Here is a 25,000-nt window from a genome sequence, read left to right on the forward strand (position 1 = left end):
TTCTCCACAAGTGTCCACAGTTCCTGAGGTGTTTATAAGACAGCGGTGACATGTTCTGGTCAATAGTGTTCAGTGCTCGTCTGTGCTCAACCACAGAACAGTTTCAGGCTTTGCTGGATCTTCATCATTGCGTTAGAACTGGTCTCTGTTGGGGCTTGTGGAACCAAATGTCGGCTGGTGTGTGTAAACGTGCAGATTAAGGGCCGGTAATATTATAATAAGATCCTCTTCATCTGATGGGAATATTTTTGACATGCTTGCAGAGAAAGGCTTATAAAACACAGTTACTGGGTTTCACTGTTCACGTTTTCTGGGTTGTTAGAAGCACAGATTATAGCACTGAAACACGGGAAAGGTCTTATATTTTCATGATATTTCCCCTTTAATGTCAAATAATTCTATAGTTCATATTCATGCAGTATTTTGATGCATTCATTGATGCTAAAAATTTTCATTTTCACACAAAACTGTAAGAAGCAAAATTTTGGAACAGTTAATTGTGAGGTTTGCAGTAAAAGACTGTATTTAATAATTCCATATTTGTTCCACACAACCATAATACCATGTTTGGCTCTGACACTGTAAGTCTTTTCTTTAAACACACTTTCACAGCAGAAATATGAGCAAAGTGGAAAAACGGCAGCGGTTTCTCGCTCTCTGGCACGAGTTATTTATAATAATCATACAGAATAAGAGGCGGTGGGTGTGCTAGTGAAGAGCCAATCAGAAGTCAGAACTCTAGTGGGAATGGGTTAGCTGGGAGAAGTCCAGGATCTAAAACACATGACCAGGAGAATCACATTAGGACATTTTAAGACTGAGATTCCTGCAAATAAAAGCTGAAACTCCAGGCCTGATAGAACCGACTCTTGATACTGGGATACTGGGATACTGGGATACTTTACATGGAAGAATCATCAAAACAACACGAACAGCAGCAAAGCTGAAGAGGTCAGAGGTCAGAATTACCATAAAGATCATCCTGTTTCACAACAGCAAAGAACACGATAGTGTACAACAAATCAGTGATGTGAAGGAGACTCACTCACAGCAACTTTAAGCCATTTTCAGAATTATTAATAAGCGTGTGTCTCCGGGATGTTGTGTAGTTGATTGACGGTCGGTCTGAAGGTCAAACTGCATCAGAGGCCGGAGGTCAACAGTCTGCGAATGAGTGTGTGATCTCACACACATGAACGGAGCGGCTGAAGATTTATGGAGCTATAAGCATCTTTGACCAACTCTGTGTGTTACAGCAGACGACTGGAGCGAAGCGTGTGTGTGTGTGTGTGTGTGTGTGTGTGTGTGTGTGTGTGTGTGTGTGTGTGTGTTAGCAGAGCCGGGAGGAATGCCTGGTACTGGACGACACAGACGTCACATGACACCAGAAACATCTCTACACTAATGCAGAACACATCTCACATCTCACATCAAACTGGACAATATATTCTGTATATATACATATCTCATATATATGTTGTCATGCAAAAAAATACTATTAAAATTTATTTTAATATTTTTATTAATCAAACTGCAGGCAGTATATATATTTATATATTCACGTATTAATAAAAATGTATTAATAAATCAATTATATTATTTATTTGTTTATAAATGTATTTATTTATTTATTTATTTATTCATTTATAATAATAATAAATAAAATTGTATTAACTAATCAAACTAACAAAAAATTACAAGTTGTACAAAAAACAATCATAAAATATTTGATTCATAATAAAAAAAATACATAAGTGATACATAAATAATTTATGTATTAAATTAATAATTTATATTTGTAATTTATAACCAATTTAATTTGATTAACAATGAAAATTACAAACTTTATAAAAATAATAATAATGAAAATACTTTATAATTATAAAATGAAAATAAAAAAATGAAAAAATATATATCATTGATAGATAAATATATATAGTATTTATTTATACATTTATAATGTATAACAAATTAAACTGTATTAATTAAATTAATATTAAAATTACAGACTACAAAAACAAAACACTATTTATTTATTTATTATTTATAATAATAATAAAGAATTTAAAGAAAAATAAAAAATAAAATGTATTTATTTATAATTTACTTATGCTATATCACATTTTATTAATTAAGATTGTACAAAAATACTAACCTCATAATGGAATGCATTTATTTAATTAGTTTAAATTTTTTAATAAATGTAGCATTTATTAAATTAATTTCTCTGCACACAATAGATTTTCCCTGTGGTCTTTGGGGAGCAACATTCCCAGATCCCCCAGACTGGAGTCCTGAGATTCCCGTCTGAAAGCAGGGCAGCGAGTGACACAGTTTCTCGTGTTCCTGATCTCTGATGTGTCCGCGAGGGTAATGCTATTATCCAGACGCTAATGAGAACCGAGAGAAAGTCACGGCGCATTCGCACCTGCCGCCATCTATCCTGACTGAGAGCGCTCAGCCTCGAGACCATATTTCCCAGAAGCCTCGACCTCCCTGCAAGAGCAATAGAATTAAATAGATAAGAGCTGTCATATAGTGTGGAGGGTGAACTATAGCAGGCCGACTGTCACGCTTTTATGAGCTTCACATATTGATTGCCAGCCGAACCCTGTGCGGACCGTCACGCTCACCGAACACACAGACTGGGAGAAAAGATGGACGACGCACACACACACTCTCTTCCACTGGAGAACAGAGAAGCCACCAAAGCCAGAAAATGACGCTGACAATTTGCGCTGATTTGGGACCTGATTCTGTGCAGTAGTGAATGAGAAGTGATACGACACGATATCTCACACACACTCACACTCACTCACTCACTCACTCACTCACTCACTCACTCACTCACTCACTCACTCACTCACGCACTCACCTCACTCACTCACTCACTCACTCACTCACTCACTCACTCACTCACTCACTCACTCACGCACTCACTCACTCACTCACTCACTCACACTCACTCACGCACTCACCTCACTCACTCACTCACTCACTCACTCACTCACTCACTCACCTCACTCACTCACGCACTCACTCACTCACTCACACTCACTCACGCACTCACTCACTCACACTCACTCACGCACTCACTCACGCACTCACTCACGCACTCACTCACTCACTCACACTCACTCACGCACTCACTCACTCACTCACCTCACTCACTCACTCACTCACTCACTCACTCACTCACTCACTCACTCACTCACTCACTCACTCACTCACACTCACCTCACTCACTCACTCACACTCACTCACGCACTCACACTCACCTCACTCACTCTCACTCACTCACTCACTCACTCACTCACTCACTCACTCACTCACTCACTCACACTCACCTCACTCACTCACTCACACTCACTCACGCACTCACTCACTCACTCACTCACACTCACTCACGCACTCACCTCACTCACTCACTCACTCACTCACTCACTCACTCACTCACTCACACTCACCTCACTCACTCACTCACACTCACTCACTCACTCACTCACTCACACTCACTCACGCACTCACTCACTCACTCACCTCACTCACTCACTCACACTCACTCACACACTCACTCACACACTCACACACTCACACACTCACTCACTCACTCACTCACTCACTCACTCACACGCTCACGCGCTCACTCACTCACTCACTCACTCACTCACTCACTCACTCACGCACACACTCACTCACACTCACTCACACTCACTCACACTCACTCACACTCACTCACACTCACTCACACTCACTCACTCACACTCACTCACTCACACTCACACTCACACTCACACTCACACTCACACACACTCACTCTCACTCACACTCACACACACTCACTCTCACTCACTCACGCGTTTCCATCGCGTCCCATTAGATTACATGGAGAGGGCGGGACTTATGAGCGATACTGGGACCAATTCAATTCAAACATACTTTATTGGCATGACAATTGTTTCAATGTATTGCCAAAGCTTTTCCAATCAAGTGAATTCAATTAATTTACTGGGACCAATACTGGGACCAATACTGGGGGACCAATACTATACTGGGACCAATCCTGGGACCAATACTATACTGGGACCAATACTATACTGGGACCAATACTGGGACCAATACTGGGGGACCAATACTATACTGGGACCAATACTGGGACCAATACTATACTGGGACCAATAATATACTGGGACCAATACTGCAACCAATACTATACTGGGACCAATACTGGGGGACCAATACTATACTGGGACCAATACTATACTGGGACCAATACTGGGACCAATACTATACTGGGACCAATACTGGGGGACCAATATTGGGACCAATACTATACTGGGACCAATACTGGGGGACCAATACTATACTGGGACCAATACTGGGGGACCAATACTGGGGGACCAATACTATACTGGGACCAATACTGGGGGACCAATACTGGGACTAATACTGGGGGACCAATACTGGGGGACCAATACTATACTGGTACCAATACTGGGGGACCAATACTGGGGGACCTATACTGGTACCAATACTGGGACCAATACTGGGGGACCAATACTGGGGGACCAATACTGGGGGACCAATACTGGGGGACTAATACTGGGGGACCAATACTGGGGGACCAATACTGGGGGACCAATACTGGGGGACCAATACTGGGACTAATACTGGGGGACCAATACTGGGGGACCAATACTGGGGGACCAATACTGGGACTAATACTGGGGGACCAATACTGGGGGACCAATACTGGGGGACCAATACTGGGACTAATACTGGGGGACCAATACTGGGGGACCAATACTGGGATTAATACTGGGGGACCAATACTGGGGGACCAATACTGGGACTAATACTGGGGGACCAATACTGGGGGACCAATACTGGGACTAATACTGGGGGACCAATACTGGGGGACCAATACTGGGGGACCAATACTGGGACTAATACTGGGGGACCAATACTGGGGGACCAATACTGGGGGACTAATACTGGGGGACCAATACTGGGGGACCAATACTGGGGGACCAATACTGGGGGACCAATACTGGGGGACCAATACTGGGTCTAATACTGGGGGACCAATACTGGGGGACCAATACTGGGGGACCAATACTGGGACTAATACTGGGGGACCAATACTGGGGGACCAATACTGGGATTAATACTGGGGGACCAATACTGGGGGACCAATACTGGGACTAATACTGGGGGACCAATACTGGGGGACCAATACTGGGACTAATACTGGGGGACCAATACTGGGGGACCAATACTGGGACTAATACTGGGGGACCAATACTGGGGGACCAATACTGGGGGACCAATACTGGGGGACCAATACTGGGACCTGTACTTTTCAGGACTTGTTTCTCCCGCTCACAAACTCTGGCGTTCACAGGTTTGATGTTTCTGAGTCAGCGCTGATGTCGAGACACGAGAGAACCGTCAGCTTGACTAATCACTCTCATGCGGAGAGAAACCGCTTCACCCAGCAGGAGCCGCTCACTAAACAATATCGCATCGCATGCTAATGTTGCTCGTGGGAAAGTGTGTGTGTGTGTGTGTGTCGTGTGTGTTTCTCGCTGTCCTTACGGGATGATCCTCGTCCTCACGATTACTCCTGTTCCTGCACGATCTGCACGGTTAGGCCTCAGATTTAAGAGGAACGCCACGGACGCTGCGTCTAATGGGAAAGTGTATTAGTGTGTGACAAAGAGCCTCGTTTCCCGGCGTCACGTGAGTGTGTGTCTTAACAACCATTATTAAACTGATAGATTTAGAAATCATCCAGCATGCATCTGAATATACCATCTATAACTGAGTGATGGATATATATCAGTGCTGGGCAACGAGTAATCGCATACAAAATAAAGGTTTGTGTTTACATAATATATGTGTGTGTACTGTGTATAATTATTTTGTTTATATAAATACACATGCATGTATATATTTAAGAAAAATTTGTTATTTATATATAAAATATTTATAATATAAATTATGTATATATACACTATAATATATATACACACGCAAATATTTCTTAAATATATATACATGCATGTGTGTATTTCTAAATATACTATAAATACAAAATAATTATACACACACATATTATGTAAATACAAACTTTTATTTTGGATGATTAATCGTTGCCCAGCACTGATATACATCTGTGACTCCTAGAAAAGAAGTGATTCTATAGGGTTTCTAGAGTCAAAAAGCTTCTCTATAAGAGAAATGTCCTAAATGATTGCCTTATTTACATTTACATTTACATTTATTCATTTAGCTGACGCTTTTATCCAAAGCGACTTGCAATTGCTATATATGTCAGAGGTCGCACGCCTCTGGAGCAACTAGGGGTTAAGTGTCTTGCTCAGGGACACATTGGTGTCGAACCCGGGTCTCTCACACCAAAGGCATGTGTCTTATCCATCACGACTATAGTACGACACATCGCTGAAGAACTCAACTATAGTCTCGACTGTTTCCAGAAACCGTATTGTCGCAAATTGGTCGTTCAACCGTTAGTTAATGATGTCACACATTTCTAATTTGTGGGGGGGGGGGGGGGGGGGGGGGGGGGGGGGGGGGGGGGGGGGGGGGGGGGGCGGGGGGGGTGGGGGGAGGGGGTCGAGTGCCCATTCAAGGAATTCCACCCTTTATGACTCAACATACTCAAAAAAAAAAAAAAACCTTTGCGAAACTTATACGAACGCTGAAGGAGTGTATTTGGCACAGAGAATCTCTATCGTTCGCCCACTCATTTCTCCACCTCTGCCCGTGTCTAGCGAGAGAACGCAACTCTTCCACAGTGTGATGATCTGACCTGAGGGCACCCAGGGGTCCGGAGACGGCTTCTGGCGGCTGTTGATCTGCTCCCAGTCGAAGTCGTCGTCTCGGCCCTGACTGTATCCGCACTCGCTGAAGGACTTCTCCAGGAGACAGTCATCTAGAGGAGTCAGAGGTCAGAGGTCAGAGGTCAAACTCCTCAACACAAGCTTATACACCAGAGATGCGGCTGTATGTGATAAACCAGACGATCAGCAAACCTTGATATCAGCTATTATATTATTATTATCAGCTAGACAGACAGACAGACAGATGCTTTAATGCTCTAATACGATATAATAAAAGCGTGACGCTCTGCTAATATCAACATGCTTGAAGGCAGAAACACATTTCTCAGTGTTCTGATGTTTTTATGGAAATAAATCCCTTTTTTAACTCTTTGCTGAAGCCGAGGAGAATCTCACTGAGAGACAGAAGAGTGTGTGTGTTCCTGAATCTGTCATCTCTACTCTTTCATTCTCTCAGCATCTTCTGCTCTCCTCGTCAAGCGGAGACGCCACATTTACACCATCAACTGAACAAGCCTCAGTTTCTGGCATCAGGTTTGCTGAGGGATTTCTCTTGATCTGGGAGTGTGTCGCTGTCAGGATGAGGAGCGCTCGACACTGAAGACACTTTCATACGTGATGTTCTGTTAGCTCACGACATCACGACATCTCTCGGTGAGGTTAATTCCCATGCAGTGCGTGTTATGATCAAATACACAGCTGGAACAAATGACAAATGAGCAATAAGACACACAGATCCCGGTTTAGAGATGCAGACGAATCGTCAGAGTCTCAGAACGTCAAGTGTTCTCAGCTTTAGGATCATAAACCTGTCAACATCTCCATATTCTAAAAAGAAATCAAAAAATTTTCTTAAAAAATATTTTAAAAAAAATCAATGAGTTTGTTTTTAAGACCATTTAAAAATGTTTTGCATCATCGTGACGTTATTTTCATGACAATTAAACACACATATTCTTATATTACACTCGTGAAAATCAAGCTTCCAAATGTTTGTTTTTTTGGTTTCATAAAGAACCTTGAAAAATTCTTAAAAGAACCATTTTTTCTACATGTGAAGAACATTTTAATAATCTAAAGAGCACTTTCCACTTTGATGAATCTTGGAAAGACTTCATGGATGTTAAAGGTTCTTCACGGAACCATCGATGCCAATAAACATGGTTTTGCTGTATTTGTTGAATGTCATTTAACTAATCTTGATTTATATAAATAAGTTATTGTATTACAGTGTTTTCTCTTGTAATGAAGGAAAATGGCAGAAATGAAAATGGTGAATCGGCATTGAGAAAAACTGAGAAAAAAAATCATATAATTTATTTAAAAAATTATGTTTAAAGAGTAATTTAGTCAAATGTATTAATTTATATTTATTAATAATTTATATTTATAATGATATTCATTTAGTTTGTATTAGATCAAATTATATAGCCTAATTTTTCATTTTAAATATATATATATATGTGAAAATTAAAAATTATATAATTATATATAATAAAAATCATATAATAGGATATATATATCATATTATATGATTTGTATTATATACAATTATATAATTTTTCATTTTCACACACACATATACATATGTTTACATTTAATTAAATATAGAACTGAAGTAAAATAAAAAATGCTCTGATTTTTAAAAGATATTTTGGTGGTAAAATGCGTTTAAAATGTGTAAAATCTTTCGTCTTCCTCTGATTGCAGAGTGAAACATGACCTGCACATTATTTTAGGTTTCAGTGAGTGTTTTTCAGTCCAGAGATCATCTGAATTATCTGAATGCGTATCTTGACAGTGTCCAGACGTGTGTTATCATTATGGGATATCAATACTGCAGTGTGTCAGAGAGCGACTCACACACACACTTTAGCGCTCAGATAAAGCCAGCGGCTAACGGCTAAAAGCATGTAAATAATCTCAGTTCACCTCTCCAAAGCAAACACACAAACACACACACACTTCTGCGTGCTTTGGCTCTGAAGCGCTGATTGTAAACACACACAAACACACACACACACAGTTTCTTTAATTGATGCTCGAACAAACGCTTGATTCCCAGAGACTTTCAGGTTCACATGAAAGAAGTTCTGCAGTCCTGCGATCGATGCGCTCGGCTCTATTCTCTCCAAAGGAAAAGCACAAGCCAGACAAAGCAACAAGAACTGGTACAAAATTTATCTTGTAAATATTTGAGAAGGGCTCTCGTGTCTTTTAAGTCCTGACATCTGATGCATTTTTAAAAATCTGATCCGAATGCATGCGGTTCCTCACAAGCGGATTACAGCGTTTTTAATGTTGGATCTCCTGAAGTAAAGACCCGTGGAGAAGAACAACTCCTCAAAGTCACTCATTCATGAGAGAACAAGCTTTCTTAATTCAAATTAATCGTGATATTTTTGAGGGTCATAAAGTCAAAAATGTTTTGCAGGTGCAAACACACACACACACACACACACACACACACACATCATTAAATTAGAGGATCATTAAAAAACTGAAATGGTCGAAAAATGTTTTGGTTAAAAACACTCATTTTTGAGTCATTAAATCGAAACTTCTTGAAAATAGTTGGAGACACATAAATAAAAAACTACACATACATATTATATAAATATATATATATATAGAGAGAGAGAGAGAGAGAGAGAGAGAGAGAGAGAGAGAGAGAGAGAAAGAGAGAGAGAGAACAGGGCAAATAGTCAATCGTTCTGCCAGGGTTTTTATTGTTAACTAAAACAAAAACCCCAAAAATCATTAATTTAAATAAAAAGAAAGAAACTTAAAATAAAATAAATAAAAATAAAATTAATTATTTGTTCAGCTAGTTGCTGAGGCTTAAAGGGCTGGTTGATTATGATTTGACTTCTCTAACTGTAGTTAGTGTGTAATGTTGCTGTTTGATCATAAACAACATCTGCAAAGTTACAGCGCTCAAAGTTCAGAGCAAAGGGAGAGATTTGCTTTTACAGAAATGGCTTTTTAAGGACTACAACAAACGGCTGGTAGAGACTACACCACATTCCTCCCGTTAGTGACATCACCAACCCTAGAATTTACATAAACCCCGCCCCCTGAACACGATTTATAGATTATCAAGACAGAATATGCTAATTAATGACTAGAAGATAACTACACATCAGCTTCATAAATTCACCAACTAACCCTTCAGAAATGTCCTGTTGCTTCTACATGTTGTCACTTCTCGAGTCTCTCCATCACTGACTCCGGTTTGAGCATAAAAGGCTAAACGTTTTTAAAATTTCCAGTGCATGTGTGTGTGTGTGTGTGAGGTAAACGGATATGAGCTCTTGTAGCTCCGCCCCCTGTGCCGGGAGCAGCAGCTCATTTGCATTTAAAGGGCCAGACACAAAAACGGTGCGTTTTTGCTCACCCTCAAAAAGAGACAACTTTGACATGATATAAAAATATCTGTGGTGTATTTAGAGCTGTAACTTCACACACACACTCTGGGGACATCAGACACTTATTTTATATCTTGTGAAAAGCGCATTATACCCCCCCTTTAAGTCAACATGCTGAAATATCCCAAACTAAAACTAAATAAAAACTATATGGACAAATAATCATTAAAAAAATACAAAAACACAACAAAATTACTAAAATTTAAGTAAAACTGAAAAAATAAAGAAACCCTACTGAACCAAAACATTAAAAATTATATAAAAATTATATTATAACAAATAGTAACAGACATGAAAAAGTAAAAAGTAATAAAAAAAAAAAATATTGAAATTCGAAATATTAACAAAAACTATAATAGTATTTAAATGATGTGTATATGCTAATAATTAATTAAATCATAGAAATGTAAAAAAATAAAAAATAATAATAATAAATTAAATAAATAAATAAATACTAAAAAATGTATAATTAAATTATTTTTTTAATTAAGCAATAAAATCATTTTCAACACTTTGTAAAAATTAATAAAGTCAGAAAAAATATTAAAATTAAAAAAATAAAAACTATCAAAATAAACTTATAATTCTATCAGCGCTTGTAAAACGTCCGTGTGTGTGTGCGTGTGTTTGTGTGCTTGTGTGCGTGAGAGTGAGTTTGTGTGTGTGTGTGTGCGTGCGTGTGAGAGAGTGTGTGTGTGTGTGTGTGTGTGTGTGTGTGTGTGTGTGTGTGTGTGTGTGTGTGTGTGTGTGTGTGTGTGTGTGTGTGTTCTCTGCTGTGGATGTTCAGGTGAGCCGCTGTGAGACACCGATGCTTTATAAAGCTCTTGGTTTAGACGTGTTGATGTCACAGATGTCTTCAGCACACACTCTGAGCCTCTACAGGGAAGAGAACTCAGAAACCCTGAACACAGAGATGTGTGTGACCGAAGTCCTGCATCCTCCGCTGGACACACACTGGAGCGAGTGTTTTAATGAGCCTCTGAAATAAAGCCTGTTCTGCTCGACTCTAATGACTCTAAACTGACAGACCAGGATCAAAGCAGCCGAGGATCAAGAGTTAGAACTATACACAGAAATGTGTGAGAAAAGAGTCAGCGGCCGATCTACAGCAGATCTGTGTGAGTGTGTGTGTGTGTGTGTGTGTGTGTGTGTGTGTGAGAAAAGAGTCAGCACCTGATCTACAGCAGATCTGTGTGAGTGTGTGTGTGTGTGTGTGTGTGTGTGTGTGTGTGTGTGTGTGTGTGTGTGTGTGTGAGAAAAGAGTCAGCACCTGATCTACAGCAGATCTGTGTGTGTGTGTGTGTGTGTGTGTGTGTGTGTGTGTGTGTGTGTGTGTGTGTGTGTGTGTGTATGTGTGTATATATGTGTGAGAGATAAGAGTCAGCACCTGATCTACAGCAGATGTGTGTGTGTGTGTGTGTGGTCGATCACAGGCTCAACACACATCGAGCACTAAGCCCGCTGAGAGAGAAGCATTGAGTCTGATCGGCACAGATAAATAAATGGTGAAATGAATGTTTTTGTCAAAAAATATGTATCATACAAATCTATCTAAATATCTATCTACAAACTTTACAGATTAATCTGTCATTGGATGGTTCGTAAATTGATGAACATCTTATGATTAATTAAATCACAAAATGGTCAAATTTAAATAATTAAAACAATTTTTTTTTTAAACATTTACTAAAAATTGATTAAATCCTTTTTTTTAATTCAAATGAATAAATAATTAAAAAAAATAAAAACAACCAAATTAAAATGCTTACTGAAAATCAATTAAATCATAAAAATGTAAAATTAAAATAATAATTTTAAAATCAAAAACAAATTAAAATAAAACTGTTGCTAAAAAAATCTGAAATATTTTATTTGTTTACCTGCATGTCAAGTCACCGTTAACTGACATCAGTATCAGTGTTTCAGTATTGAAATATTAACTTGATATTTCATGTGGATTTCTAGAAAGTGTGTGAATCCATGCTTTAACAGATTATCTTCTCTACTCTATAATCTCTACTCTACTCTATAATCTCTACTCTACTCTATAATCTCTACTCTACTCTATAATCTCTACTCTACTCTACTCTATAATCTCTACTCTACTCTACTCTATAATCTCTACTCTATAATCTCTACTCTACTCTACTCTATAATCTCTACTCTACTCTATAATCTCTACTCTACTCTACTCTATAATCTCTACTCTACTCTACTCTATAATCTCTACTCTACTCTATAATCTCTACTCTACTCTATAATCTCTATAATCTCTACTCTACTCTATAATCTCTATAATCTCTACTCTATAATCTCTATAATCTCTACTCTATAATCTCTATAATCTCTACTCTATAATCTCTATAATCTCTACTCTATAATCTCTACTCTACTCTACTCTACTCTACTCTACTCTACTCTACTCTACTCTACTCTACTCTACTCTACTCTACTCTACTCTACTCTACTCACAAACATCACACACACTCATCAGCCTCAAACAAACATCACACACACTCATCAGCCTCAAACAAACATCACACACACTCATCAGCCTCAAACACACATCACACACACTCATCAGCCTCAAACAAACATCACACACACTCATCAGCCTCAAACACACATCACACACACTCATCAGACTCGATTCAGTCTCTCAGTTTATGACTGGAATGGTGCTGTGAAGTTTAAAGCCTACACTCCACCCTCATGTGTGAGAATAGATCTGAGCGTTGGCTTGAGTTCGGTCGGTGGATGTTTGTGTCTCGACACCTCTGCTATATATGTATATATACACACACACACACACACGAGGCAGTGACAGAGAGAGAGACGTCAGAAACACTGAAGCACTTCAGCTTCAACAACTGATAACGGAGACCAGAAACCCTGAGACGTCAACGCAGGAGGATAATATACAGATGAGTTATGAATATTGTGCATGTGAGAGATGAATAAGCATCAGTCTGATCTCCAGTAGAACCAGTTTCAAACTCAACTCTCTCTGAAAGCTTTCATTCAAAAGTGAAAAACTGCATCAGGAATCAGAATTTAGCCGATCTGGTTCTGATTTCAATTACACGTGCAGTAATAATTTGCTTAGTATTTCTGACACCATACGAATAATTAATTCTAAGCAGAAATAATGCTTTAAAAAAAAATATATATATATATATATATATATATATATATATATATATATATATATATATATATATATATATATATTAATGTTTGAATTTATGACAAATATTTTAATAACATATTAAAGTCCCCTTTTAGTAAATAATTGTATCTCTTAAAACCAAAATTACATATTTAAACGTTTTTTCCTTAAAATATCTTGAATGTAACTCGACACCCTCGCCTCATTTAGTATGTGCGGTTCTATGAATATGCAAATGAGCCCCGCCTCCACTCACTCACTCAGCTCAGAGATCCACTGGTTGACGATCACACGTTGATCTGATTGGTTACAAGGTAGTTTGTGACGTCAGAAACACCAGCGATTTCAAAGCGTGTGTTTGAGACTGTCTTTGGTTCACCGCAGTTTTAAGGAGGAAATACTCAGCAATGGTGTCGACTTATGAACTTACACATGCTTTGTCTTAAAACAGATTAATAACACCACATAGACACATAAACTACATTAAAAGATGGATTTTCTCCACAGGGCGACTTTGATATTTAAATGTTTTACCCAAAACAATTCCAAAAAACGTTGGATATTTTGCATCGTCACAAAAATGATTTTGTAAGCCTGAGGAAGGTTGATTGATTTTTAAATATTTAATAATTTTAAGATTATTATATAATAACTAATCTTTTATTTTATTTTAAATAATATTAAAATGTTACTATTTGAAATACTTTATTTTTCTAATAATATAAAATTACGTTTTTTTAACGTTTATTTTTAGATTCAACATTTAAGAATATGTTTTCATTGTTAACAACAAATAAATAATGCTACTTGTGTATTCTCAGTCAAAAGTTTGAGTAAAGTGCGAGTTCCTCTTCAGGTCGCGGGCCTTTTTTCAATCGTGCGCTGCAACAAACAGGCCCAAACAAATCGACACGAACCACCAACGCTTTCTTCTGCCAGCGAGAGGCATGATGGATGTTTATTTTAGTCTGGACTGATTCACTCGATATCAGGAGATGATTTATTCCTGGCCTGTTCTCATTGGATTAGCCTCAGGCAGTCGAGGGGTCCGAGTGAACGAGAGGAGCGATCCGAATCTTTCCTGACCTTCCTCTTCTCTCCTCTGAAGAAACACACAAATCTCCCCCTCCTACCTGAGGCAGTGAGACCTTCCATCAAAGCCCCGCCCACTGGAGTCATGCGAGTCGGATCGAACCACTGCGAGGGCCGGGGGGAGCAAAGCCTTTCTTAGAGACTGAGCGCGTTTAGGCCACACCCACGGGGGGGGGGGGGGGGGGGGGTAATACAACCATCTCCATTGACTCTGTATTGTGTGAAGTTGCCTCCTCGTCAAAAAACATTGTCTAAAAGCTGCTATGTGACAAGGTGTACAGCAAACAAGCTAAAAATCCCAGAAATAAGTTTTTAGAAGCTGTCAACCCCAAAAAACTAGTGTTTAAGGACACAAAAGTGGATACAGGGCAACTGAGACCGAGTGACATTACTCTGAGAACTAACGTAAAAATAGCTTAGCTTACAGAAATATAATATATAAAACTGACATTTGGATATTTGACTTACCAGTGACTAAATGTTTACTGCACACAGTGTATTTTTAGTGCATACTGAGTGTCAGGATCCCAAAGTTTGCCCATTCGCTCCAGCCTGAATCCACTTTTGTGTCCTTAAACGCTCGGTTTTTGGGGTTGACATCTTATAAAAACGTATTTCTGGGTGTTTATCTTGATTTCTGTACACCTGGTCACATAGCAGCTTTTAGACATAGTTTTGTTTATAAATGACAAGGAGGCAGCTTCACACAATACAGAGTCAATGGAGACGGTTGTGTTGTTCCCCCCCGGTGTGTGTGTGTGTGTGTGGGGGGGGGGGGGGGGGGGTTCTCAGATTATGACGTGTGTCGCTCTCTCTCTCTCTCTCTCTCTATATATATATATACGTATGTATGTATGTATATGTATATATGTATACACACTCCCTCAAACGGGTCCAATTTGTCCAAACCTCGCCAGAAAAGACTCGGTGGAATAGCCGGCGCTCCAGAAACCGGAGCGTTTCCCGTTTGATCTCGGAATCAAGAAGGTAAACAACAGCACTAATGAGCTTTCTAGTGTTCTGAAGGAACGGCTCAACAACAAACTTTCACATTAAAAAAAAGTTCTTCGGGGCTTCAAACGAGATTGTTTTCTCAATTATTTAGCACAAACATTTTAATTACTTTTAATCATTTTAATTTCATTTAATTATGCAAGACAAACATCTAGGGCTGTTTGAGGCTGCTGCTGTAATTCTTGATTAGCTTTAAAAAGCTGCGTGTTCTCTATAATATACGCAACTAAAGGCAGTGAATTTTACATGAAAACTTAAAATGGAAAATATAAGCACTTTTTTTCATCTTGCGAATATATAGACTACTGGTCAAAAGTTAGGAATTCTTCTAAATACTTTCAAAAGAGTCTCTTCTGCACACAAAGTCTGCATTTACTTGATCAAAAATATATATAAAAAATATGAAATATTATTGCAGTGTAAATCATCTGTTTTCTATGTGAATATACAGTAAAGTGTAATTTATTCCTGTGATCAAAGCTGAATGTTCAGCATCATTACTCCAGTCTTCAGTGTCACATGATCCTTCACAAATCACTCTAATATGATGATTTGATGCTCAAGAAACATTTAGGATTATTATCAGTGTTGAAAACAGTTAATATTTTTGTTGATACCATTCAATAATTTGGGTCAGTGAGACTTTTATAAAAAAAAAAATATTATACTTTTATTCATCAAGGATGCATTTAATTGATCAAAAGTGACAGTAAAGACATTTATAATGTTACTAAAGATTCAAAAAAGTTGAAAAAAAGCTGTTCTTTTGAACTTTCTATTCATCTGAGAATCATAATGTATCAGGAATCACAGGAATAAATTACATTTTAAAATGTATTACAATGGCAAACTGGTCTTTTAAATTGTAATAATATTTCACAATATTGCTATCACAATAAATACAGCATTGTAAAGCATAAGACACTATAAATATAATTATAAATAATTATTCCAAACTTTTATCTGGTACTTTATAAGTTACAGACAGTTGGCAAATAAACGGTCTGAAAAAAAGTCCTGTTAAAATAGAAAGATTTTTTCTTGAGTAAAGCAGAACTATTCCAAAAATCCCCTGATATAATATTACAATGCAGAGTGGATCTGAATATCATCACGGAGGTCTGAAGCTCTGCTGTCTTTGGAACGAGTCCATTATAGTTCAACACGGTTCTGCATAGTTTTGGTCTTACGGGCCTTTCAAACATGTTCTCTAAATATGGAGACAGAAAATAGAGTTACACACTCCGACAGAAATCCTTCAGACTGACGAGTGTCACCGTAGAATTAATGTAAACTCTCGCCCAGAAACCCATGTTTATTTCACGTCCTGGTTTTGTTGTCCAGTGTTGGGGAAAGTTACTTCGTTACAAAAAAAGTAATGCGTTACAATATTGCGTTACTCCCTTAAAAAGTAACTAATTGCTTTACTTGGTTACTTTTAAAGGGATACTCCACTTTTTTCGGAAATAAGCTCATTTTACATCTCCCCCAGAGTTAAACAGTTGAGTTTTACCGTTTTAGAATCCATTCAGCCGAACTCCGGTTCTGACGGTACCACTTTTAGCATAGCTTAGCACAGATCATTGATTCTGATTAGTCCAGTAGCATTTCTTTCAAAATGACCAAAAAGTTTCAATATTTTTCCTATTTAAAACTTGACTCTTCTGTAGTTAAACCGTGTACTAAGATCGACGGAAAATGAAAAGTTGCGATTTTCTAGGCTGATATGGCTAGGAACTACTCTCATTCCAGCGTAATAATCAAGGAACTGTGTGTCTGTACCATGGGTGCAGCAGGCGTAGTGATATGACGCAGCGCCTGAAAATAGTCCCCAGCTCGGTAACTTCTTCCAACGTGACCGGGACTAAGTTTGTCTAACCTATTAGACCTATTTTCAGGCGCTGCGTCATATCACTACGCCTGCTGCACTCATGGTACAGCCGCACAGTTCCTTGATTATTACGCCGGAATGAGAGTAGTTCCTAGTCATATAGGCTTAGAAAATCGCAACTTTTCATTTTCCGTCGATCTTAGTACACGGTTTAACTACAGAAGAGTCAAGTTTTAAATAGGAAAAATATTGAAACTCTTTGGTCATTTTGAAAGAAATGCTACTGGACTAATCAGAATCAATGATCTGTGCTAAGCTATGCTAAAAGTGGTACCGTCAGACCCGGAGTTCGGCTGAATGGATTCTAAAACGGTAAAACTCAACTGTTTAACTCTGGGGGAGATGTAAAATGAGCATATTTCCGAAAAAAGTGGAGTATCCCTTTAAAGAAAAGTTATGCGTTACAATATTGCGTTACTCCCTTAAAAAGTAACTAATTGCTTTACTTGGTTACTTTTAAAGAAAAGTAATGCGTTACAATATTGCGTTACTCGCTTAAAAAGTGACTAATTGCTTTACTTGGTTACTTTTAAAGAAAAGTTATGCGTTACAATATTGCGTTACTCGCTTAAAAAGTGACTGATTGCGTTAGGTACTTTTAAAGAAAAGAAATGTGTTACGTGCTTTTGTGTTACTTTGTTTCCCCTGGGCTGGGCTTTTTTTTGTTTGTTGTTGTTGTTTTTTTAAAGTTCTATTTTTAGGCAAATGTTCTATATTTTAAGTTCTATATTTTGGCCAAAATTTTAATAATAAGGCTGAAGGAAATGCAAATTCATGCGTGTACAGTAGAGGGCGCCGCTCAGACAATCCTTTCAGTTTAACTGAATCATCAGCAAGTGCATTGGTCAATAAAGTTAGACTAAAATGCAAATATTTGTTTTGTTTAACCTATTTAAATATTGGAGGCGAATTCTGATTTCGCATATCACAGATTTTAATCATTTTGAGGAATATAAAAACAAATTTTGTGCCAGCGAGTATGCCAGTAAATGCTCACATTTAGTCTAGAACTACAATAACCATCAGTTTACTCATGATTTGTCTCAACATGAGGACAGGAGAGCTGTCAGTCAATAAATGGTAAAACAAAGTTACTTATGTTACTTATTTGAAAAAGAAACTCATTTTGTTGTAAATTTTATGAAATATTTTTTAAAAAATGCGTTACTTTACTAGTTACTTGAAAAAGTAATCTGATTACATAACTCAAGGTACTTGTAATGCGTTACACAGAACACTGTTGTTCTCCAGCGTCTATAAACCTGCATCAGCGTCTGACCTCAGGACGTCCCGTGACCCGTTTATCCTCTGAGGAGAGGAAATTATGTCGTTTGAGTAGCCATCTGTTTTTACCAGGCATATTTAATAGAATTCTGTTCCTCGTCTCGGTCTTCAATCAGGAGTTTAAGCTTCCGGCAACATTTTGGCGATTTGGGGGATTATCATGGGGATTTATGGAAAAGAAGCTGTTTTCTCTGAAATATAATTATTATGGCTGAATTATGAATTGGTAAAGTTTAGAGTCACCCTGTTTCATCCAATGAGACTCAGTCAAGATCTTCATGTGCTCAATGTCGAAAGCAATTATTCAAAACTTCATTTAGATATACAGTCAAACAAAAACCTATTCAGACACCAGATATAATTTGTGATTTTTTCACTAGAGTGATCAGGACTCTATACTGTAGCTCACTTCTGTAAGTGAGGAGAGCAGAATAAAGTAAACTGTGACATATTATACCCAATAATTCTTCATACAGAGACTACCAGTGACATTTGGGACCAATAATGATTGGGACACTTTGAGCTGATCATGTTCTGCTGAAGTGTTTTGTCTTTAATTGCTAATGCTCTTTTTACACACAGACTGAACACAATGAAGCATTGCTTGGTGATTGGTTGAGCTAAACTGGTATTATCTAATTGTGTAGTTAAATTTAACAGCTGACAGATATTCAACATAATTCATGTGTGAGACAGTCTAACAGAAGGACGGACAAAACCAGTCAAATATCAGCTGAGTTCGTCATATTTTATTAATTTTCTAAACTATAGCGGATAAACTGTGATAATGTGAGGAATGTTGAAGGAATCCGAGTAAAATGTTGGTTTGACTGTGACAGCTCCACACTAAGGATAACTTACAGTGGCTGTAAACAGACTGAAGTTGCTTATGCATTAAACTCGCTGTTTATCCGAGCAAACCTGTGGACAAGCACAGCAGGTCTCAAGCTCTGTTTACTTTACCGTAGTAATATTTACACAGCGCATCTGTCCCTGGCTGTCCTCACACGGCCCTGCTATACAAACACCTTTCCTAAATATTCAAGGGTTTTAAAAGACGAGAATAATGAGAATTCCAGCCAAAGCCTAGAGAATATCACTCATTCCGGAGAGGATCCGCCTCAGCGGGACACGCTCTTCAGAAGCTCCCCGAGACCATCAGCTCTCCAGATCCCACAGTTTCTCCAAGATGTCCCAGTGATCTCACTCTCGTCTGCTTTTGTATTTTCAGAATAAAACTTCAACAGTGTTTCCAACAGTGCTCAAATCAACAATCTGAGATCTCAATATGAAATGTTATAACGATGGACTCATTTGGGTCTGTTTTAAATTCTCTTCAGGAAACATCTGAATACTTCAAAAGTTTAAAAACTGGCCATTTTCCCCAGACGACCCGATTGACAGCTGGTGGTTTGGTGTCAAATGTTTGAGATTCTGTGGCGGATCACTAATGAGCTAAAAGTTTGGCAAGGTGATGATATTCCTCACACAAAACTCTGAACTTTTACTCTAAAAAATACTGGGTTATTTTCTCTACCCAAATCCTGGGTTGAGCCTTTTGGGTCAATTTTGCTATGTTTAAGTTTTTGTGTTACCCAGATCCTGGGTCAGACGTAACAACCCAGTGTTTGTGTGGTTTTTGTGTTACCCAGATCCTGGGTCAGACGTAACAACCCAGTGTTTGTGTGGTTTTTGTGTTACCCAGATCCTGGGTCAGACGTAACAACCCAGTGTTTGTGTGGTTTTTGTGTTACCCAGATCCTGGGTCAGACGTAACAACCCAGTGTTTGTGTGGTTTTTGTGTTACCCAGATCCTGGGTCAGACGTAACAACCCAGTGTTTGTGTGGTTTTTGTGTTACCCAGATCCTGGGTCAGACGTAACAACCCAGTGTTTGTGTGGTTTTTGTGTTACCCAGATCCTGGGTCAGACGTAACAACCCAGTGTTTGTGTGGTTTTTGTGTTACCCAGATCCTGGGTCAGACGTAACAACCCAGTGTTTGTGTGGTTTTTGTGTTACCCAGATCCTGGGTCAGACGTAACAACCCAGTGTTTGAGTAGTTTTTGTGTTACCCAGATCCTGGGTCAGACGTAACAACCCAGTGTTTGGGTAGTTTTTGTGTAACCCAGATCCTGGGTCAGACGTAACAACCCAGTGTTTGGGTAGTTTTTGTGTTACCCAGATCCTGGGTCAGACGTAACAACCCAGTGTTTGGGTAGTTTTTGTGTTACCCAGATCCTGGGTCAGACGTAACAACCCAGTGTTTGGGTAGTTTTTGTGTTACCCAGATCCTGGGTCAGACGTAACAACCCAGTGTTTGGGTAGTTTTTGTGTTACCCAGATCCTGGGTCAGACGTAACAACCCAGTGTTTGTGTGGTTTTTGTGTTACCCAGATCCTGGGTCAGACGTAACAACCCAGTGTTTGTGTGGTTTTTGTGTTACCCAGATCCTGGGTCAGACGTAACAACCCAGTGTTTGTGTGGTTTTTGTGTTACCCAGATCCTGGGTCAGACGTAACAACCCAGTGTTTGTGTGGTTTTTGTGTTACCCAGATCCTGGGTCAGACGTAACAACCCAGTGTTTGTGTGGTTTTTGTGTTACCCAGATCCTGGGTCAGACGTAACAACCCAGTGTTTGAGTAGTTTTTGTGTTACCCAGATCCTGGGTCAGACGTAACAACCCAGTGTTTGGGTAGTTTTTGTGTAACCCAGATCCTGGGTCAGACGTAACAACCCAGTGTTTGGGTAGTTTTTGTGTTACCCAGATCCTGGGTCAGACGTAACAACCCAGTGTTTGGGTAGTTTTTGTGTTACCCAGATCCTGGGTCAGACGTAACAACCCAGTGTTTGGGTAGTTTTTGTGTTACCCAGATCCTGGGTCAGACGTAACAACCCAGTGTTTGGGTAGTTTTTGTGTTACCCAGATCCTGGGTTAGACGTAACAACCCAGTGTTTGGGTAGTTTTTGTGTTACCCAGATCCTGGGTTAGACGTAACAACCCAGGGGTTGTGTTATTTTTTGCGGGATTTTTGCATCCTCTTCAGGAGAGAGCAGTGCATCTCCGTCGAACTGGTGCGTGTCTTCGGTAAAATACAGGTTTGTGTACATTTTATTTCATCTATAAATTTGTTGTTGTGCAGTATTTCGTTTAATTCTATGCAAAGCAACATACAGGGGCGCGATGTGAGTCACGAGTGTAACGTCTGTCTTTTCGCATGATGGAAACGCCTGATGCCTTGCATAACCTTTTATGCTTTTATTCAAAAAAGACACAGAATATAAATAATTAGAAAGTAAAAAATATGTTGTCAGAACTGTACACTGATAGTTTAAGGACAGGTTATGGAGTCACAGCATATTTCGGCTACGAGTCTGAAGTTATAAGTTCCTCCGCTGAACACGACACAAGCTCACGAGATAATGGGACAACAGAGACTGGGCCATTACACTCAAATTACTTCTAAATGTTTAATTATTACTTCTAATATTTGTTAAACGAACTTAAATGTATGCAATATGTATTCAAAACTAAAAATATGCTATACTGTAAAATATGGTAGAAAATAAAGGAATTAAAAAAATATTTAGAGAATTTAAGTGAATCTGCAAACATTAATTCATGTATGAAGTCTACATGAAAAAAAGCTAGTAGAACCTGGAAGAACTGCCACTTGAAGAACTGAACACGGTATCTCCAGTATTTCTCACCCATCTCCTCTGGACATGCATTGCTTCCTCAGAAGTATTTTTCATCTTTATGAGGAAATAAACAACCCAACATGTGTTCTGTCCTATATTTACCCAGCCTGTGGGTTGTTTTTAACCCAGTGTGTTAATTCAGCAAGTGTTTCTGTGTGAAAGCAATGGTTTAAAAGTACACGAGTGGAAGATCAGTCAGAAACTGCTGCACTGGCTCGAGTTCTCCATCTTCGGCCTCGTGTGACTGAATTGCAAATTCAATGCTAATCTGGAGTGTCATGAAAGGCTCTCTGTTCCTCTGCTCGAATATGGAGAAGATCGCCGGAACTGATCGATGCTCCGTCCGCAATGAAATGATTGCACCGTAATAAGAAAATTGCAGGGAAACGCAATGCATTTCTTCCTCAAACCTGCGTCCGCTGGACGAACAATAGAGGCTTTGTTGGGTTGCCGGGCAGATTTGAAGCTTCACTTTGTTCTTGTGTGGCTGTGTGTGCAAGATTTGTGACAGATGATGCACAGATATTATCTGTAAAAACAGCTAAACAAATACAAGTGCCCTCATTCTTATCAGAGAATAGACTTGGCACTGATTCACTGACTACACCCACTTTCACAGAACACTTCTCAAACCTTTCCTTGTTTTACTCGTTTTGTTCATGATATTACAAACCTGCATGCTGTTATTAAACTGCAAGAAGCTCGAGAATCTAGTTTCACAGGAGCTTCCATTAGCTCATCTTGTAATCTTTCCCACAGCGCCAGTGTGTTTGACAGTATCCAGACGATAAGAGTTGAGCGCGCCACACCCAGGGCTGATAGGACGTGTGTGTGTGTGTGTGTGTGTGTGTGTGTGTGTGTGTGTGTGGATCTGAGTGTTGATTTACTCCACAAACATCATCCTGTCCTTACTCTACACTGCTCTCCACGGGCTGGAGCTTCCCGGCCAGATTTCACACACACACACACACACACACACACACACACACACACACACACACACACACACACACACACCAGCCTCAGAGGCAGACCACTGCACACACACTGACGGAGCCAGGGCTCGTGACGGGCTCATACCACTGACAAGATCATTTAAAATCTCAGTTCTTTCTCCTACACAGTAATGAGATTAAATAGAGTTCAAACAGAAACTCCGTGAGCAGAAAAAGAGCGACTTCTGAGCAAGAACATGTTTCTTATTAGTATTACAGTTACTAAAATCATAAAAAACTAATTCTGTTACTTGAAATAAGATGTAAAAAACCCAAAACACCTTAACAACCTCCTAGCAACCACCCAGAACACCTTCAGGCCCTAGCAACCTCCAATCAACGACCTAGTACACCCTAACAACCTCCTATCAACCACCCAGAACACCTTCAGACCCTAGCAACCTCCAATCAACAACCCAGTACACCCTAACAACCTCCTATCAACCACCCAGAACACCTTCAGACCCTAGCAACCTCCAATCAACAACCCAGTACACCCTAACAACCTCCTATCAACCACCCAGAACACCTTCAGGCCCTAGCAACCTCCAATCAATGACCTAGTACACTCTAACAACCTCCTATCAACCTCCCAGAACTCCTTCAGGCCCTAGCAACCTCCAATCAACGACCTAGTACACCCTAACAACCTCCTATCAACCACCCAGAACACCTTCAGACCCTAGCAACCTCCAATCAACAACCCAGTACACCCTAACAACCTCCTATCAACCACCCAGGACACCTTCTGACCCTAGCAACCTCCAATCAACGACCCAGTACACCCTAACAACCTCCTATCAACCACCCAGAACACCTTCTGACCCTAGCAACCTCCAATCAACGACCCAGTACACCCTAACAACCTCCTATCAACCACCCAGAACACCTTCTGACCCTAGCAACCTCCAATCAACAACCCAGTACACCCTAACAACCTCCTATCAACCACCCAGGACACCTTCTGACCCTAGCAACCTCCAATCAACGACCCAGTACACCCTAACAACCTCCTATCAACCACCCAGAACACCTTCTGACCCTAGCAACCTCCAATCAACGACCCAGTACACCCTAACAACCTCCTATCAACCACCCAGAACACCTTCTGACCCTAGCAACCTCCAATCAACGACCCAGTACACCCTAACAACCTCCTATCAACCTCCCAGAACACCATCAGACCCTAGCAACCTCCAATCAACGACCCAGAACACCCTAACAACCTCCTATCAACCACCCAGAACACCATCAGACCCTAGCAACCTCCAATCAACGACCCAGAACACCCTAACAACCTCCTAGCAATCACCCAGGAAACCTTAGCAATCTCCAATTTCTCATTTTCATTTAGTGTAACTTGATGTACTAAAATAACTAAAACGGAAATGAAAATTAATAAAAACTATATAGACATTAAAAAAAGGAATAAAAAAAACGTAGGCTTATTTTACTTAAGTTAGCTGCCACGGAAACATTTCTCACTTTCATTTAGTGTAACTGGATGTACTATTAAAATAACCTTATTAAATTATTAATTATAAAATATATACAAATGATGT

General features: G+C 39.3%; 1 protein-coding gene across 11 annotated transcripts in view; it reads right to left on the reverse strand.

Annotated features, from left to right (window-relative positions):
* ptprma (protein tyrosine phosphatase receptor type Ma) overlaps positions 1-25,000 on the reverse strand; it is a 230,629-nt gene that overhangs the window by 175,391 nt on the left and 30,238 nt on the right. For all 11 annotated transcript variants that reach the window (XM_084398290.1, XM_084398287.1, XM_084398288.1 and 8 more), the window contains exon 2: positions 6,836-6,958. In XM_084398290.1, the coding sequence (XP_084254416.1) occupies positions 6,836-6,958 (123 nt within the window). The remainder of the gene's footprint in view (positions 1-6,835; positions 6,959-25,000) is intronic.

The sequence above is a fragment of the Rutilus rutilus genome (genome assembly GCF_951802725.1).
Source record: "Rutilus rutilus genome assembly, chromosome: 24".
NCBI classification, from domain to species: domain Eukaryota; kingdom Metazoa; phylum Chordata; class Actinopteri; order Cypriniformes; family Leuciscidae; genus Rutilus; species Rutilus rutilus.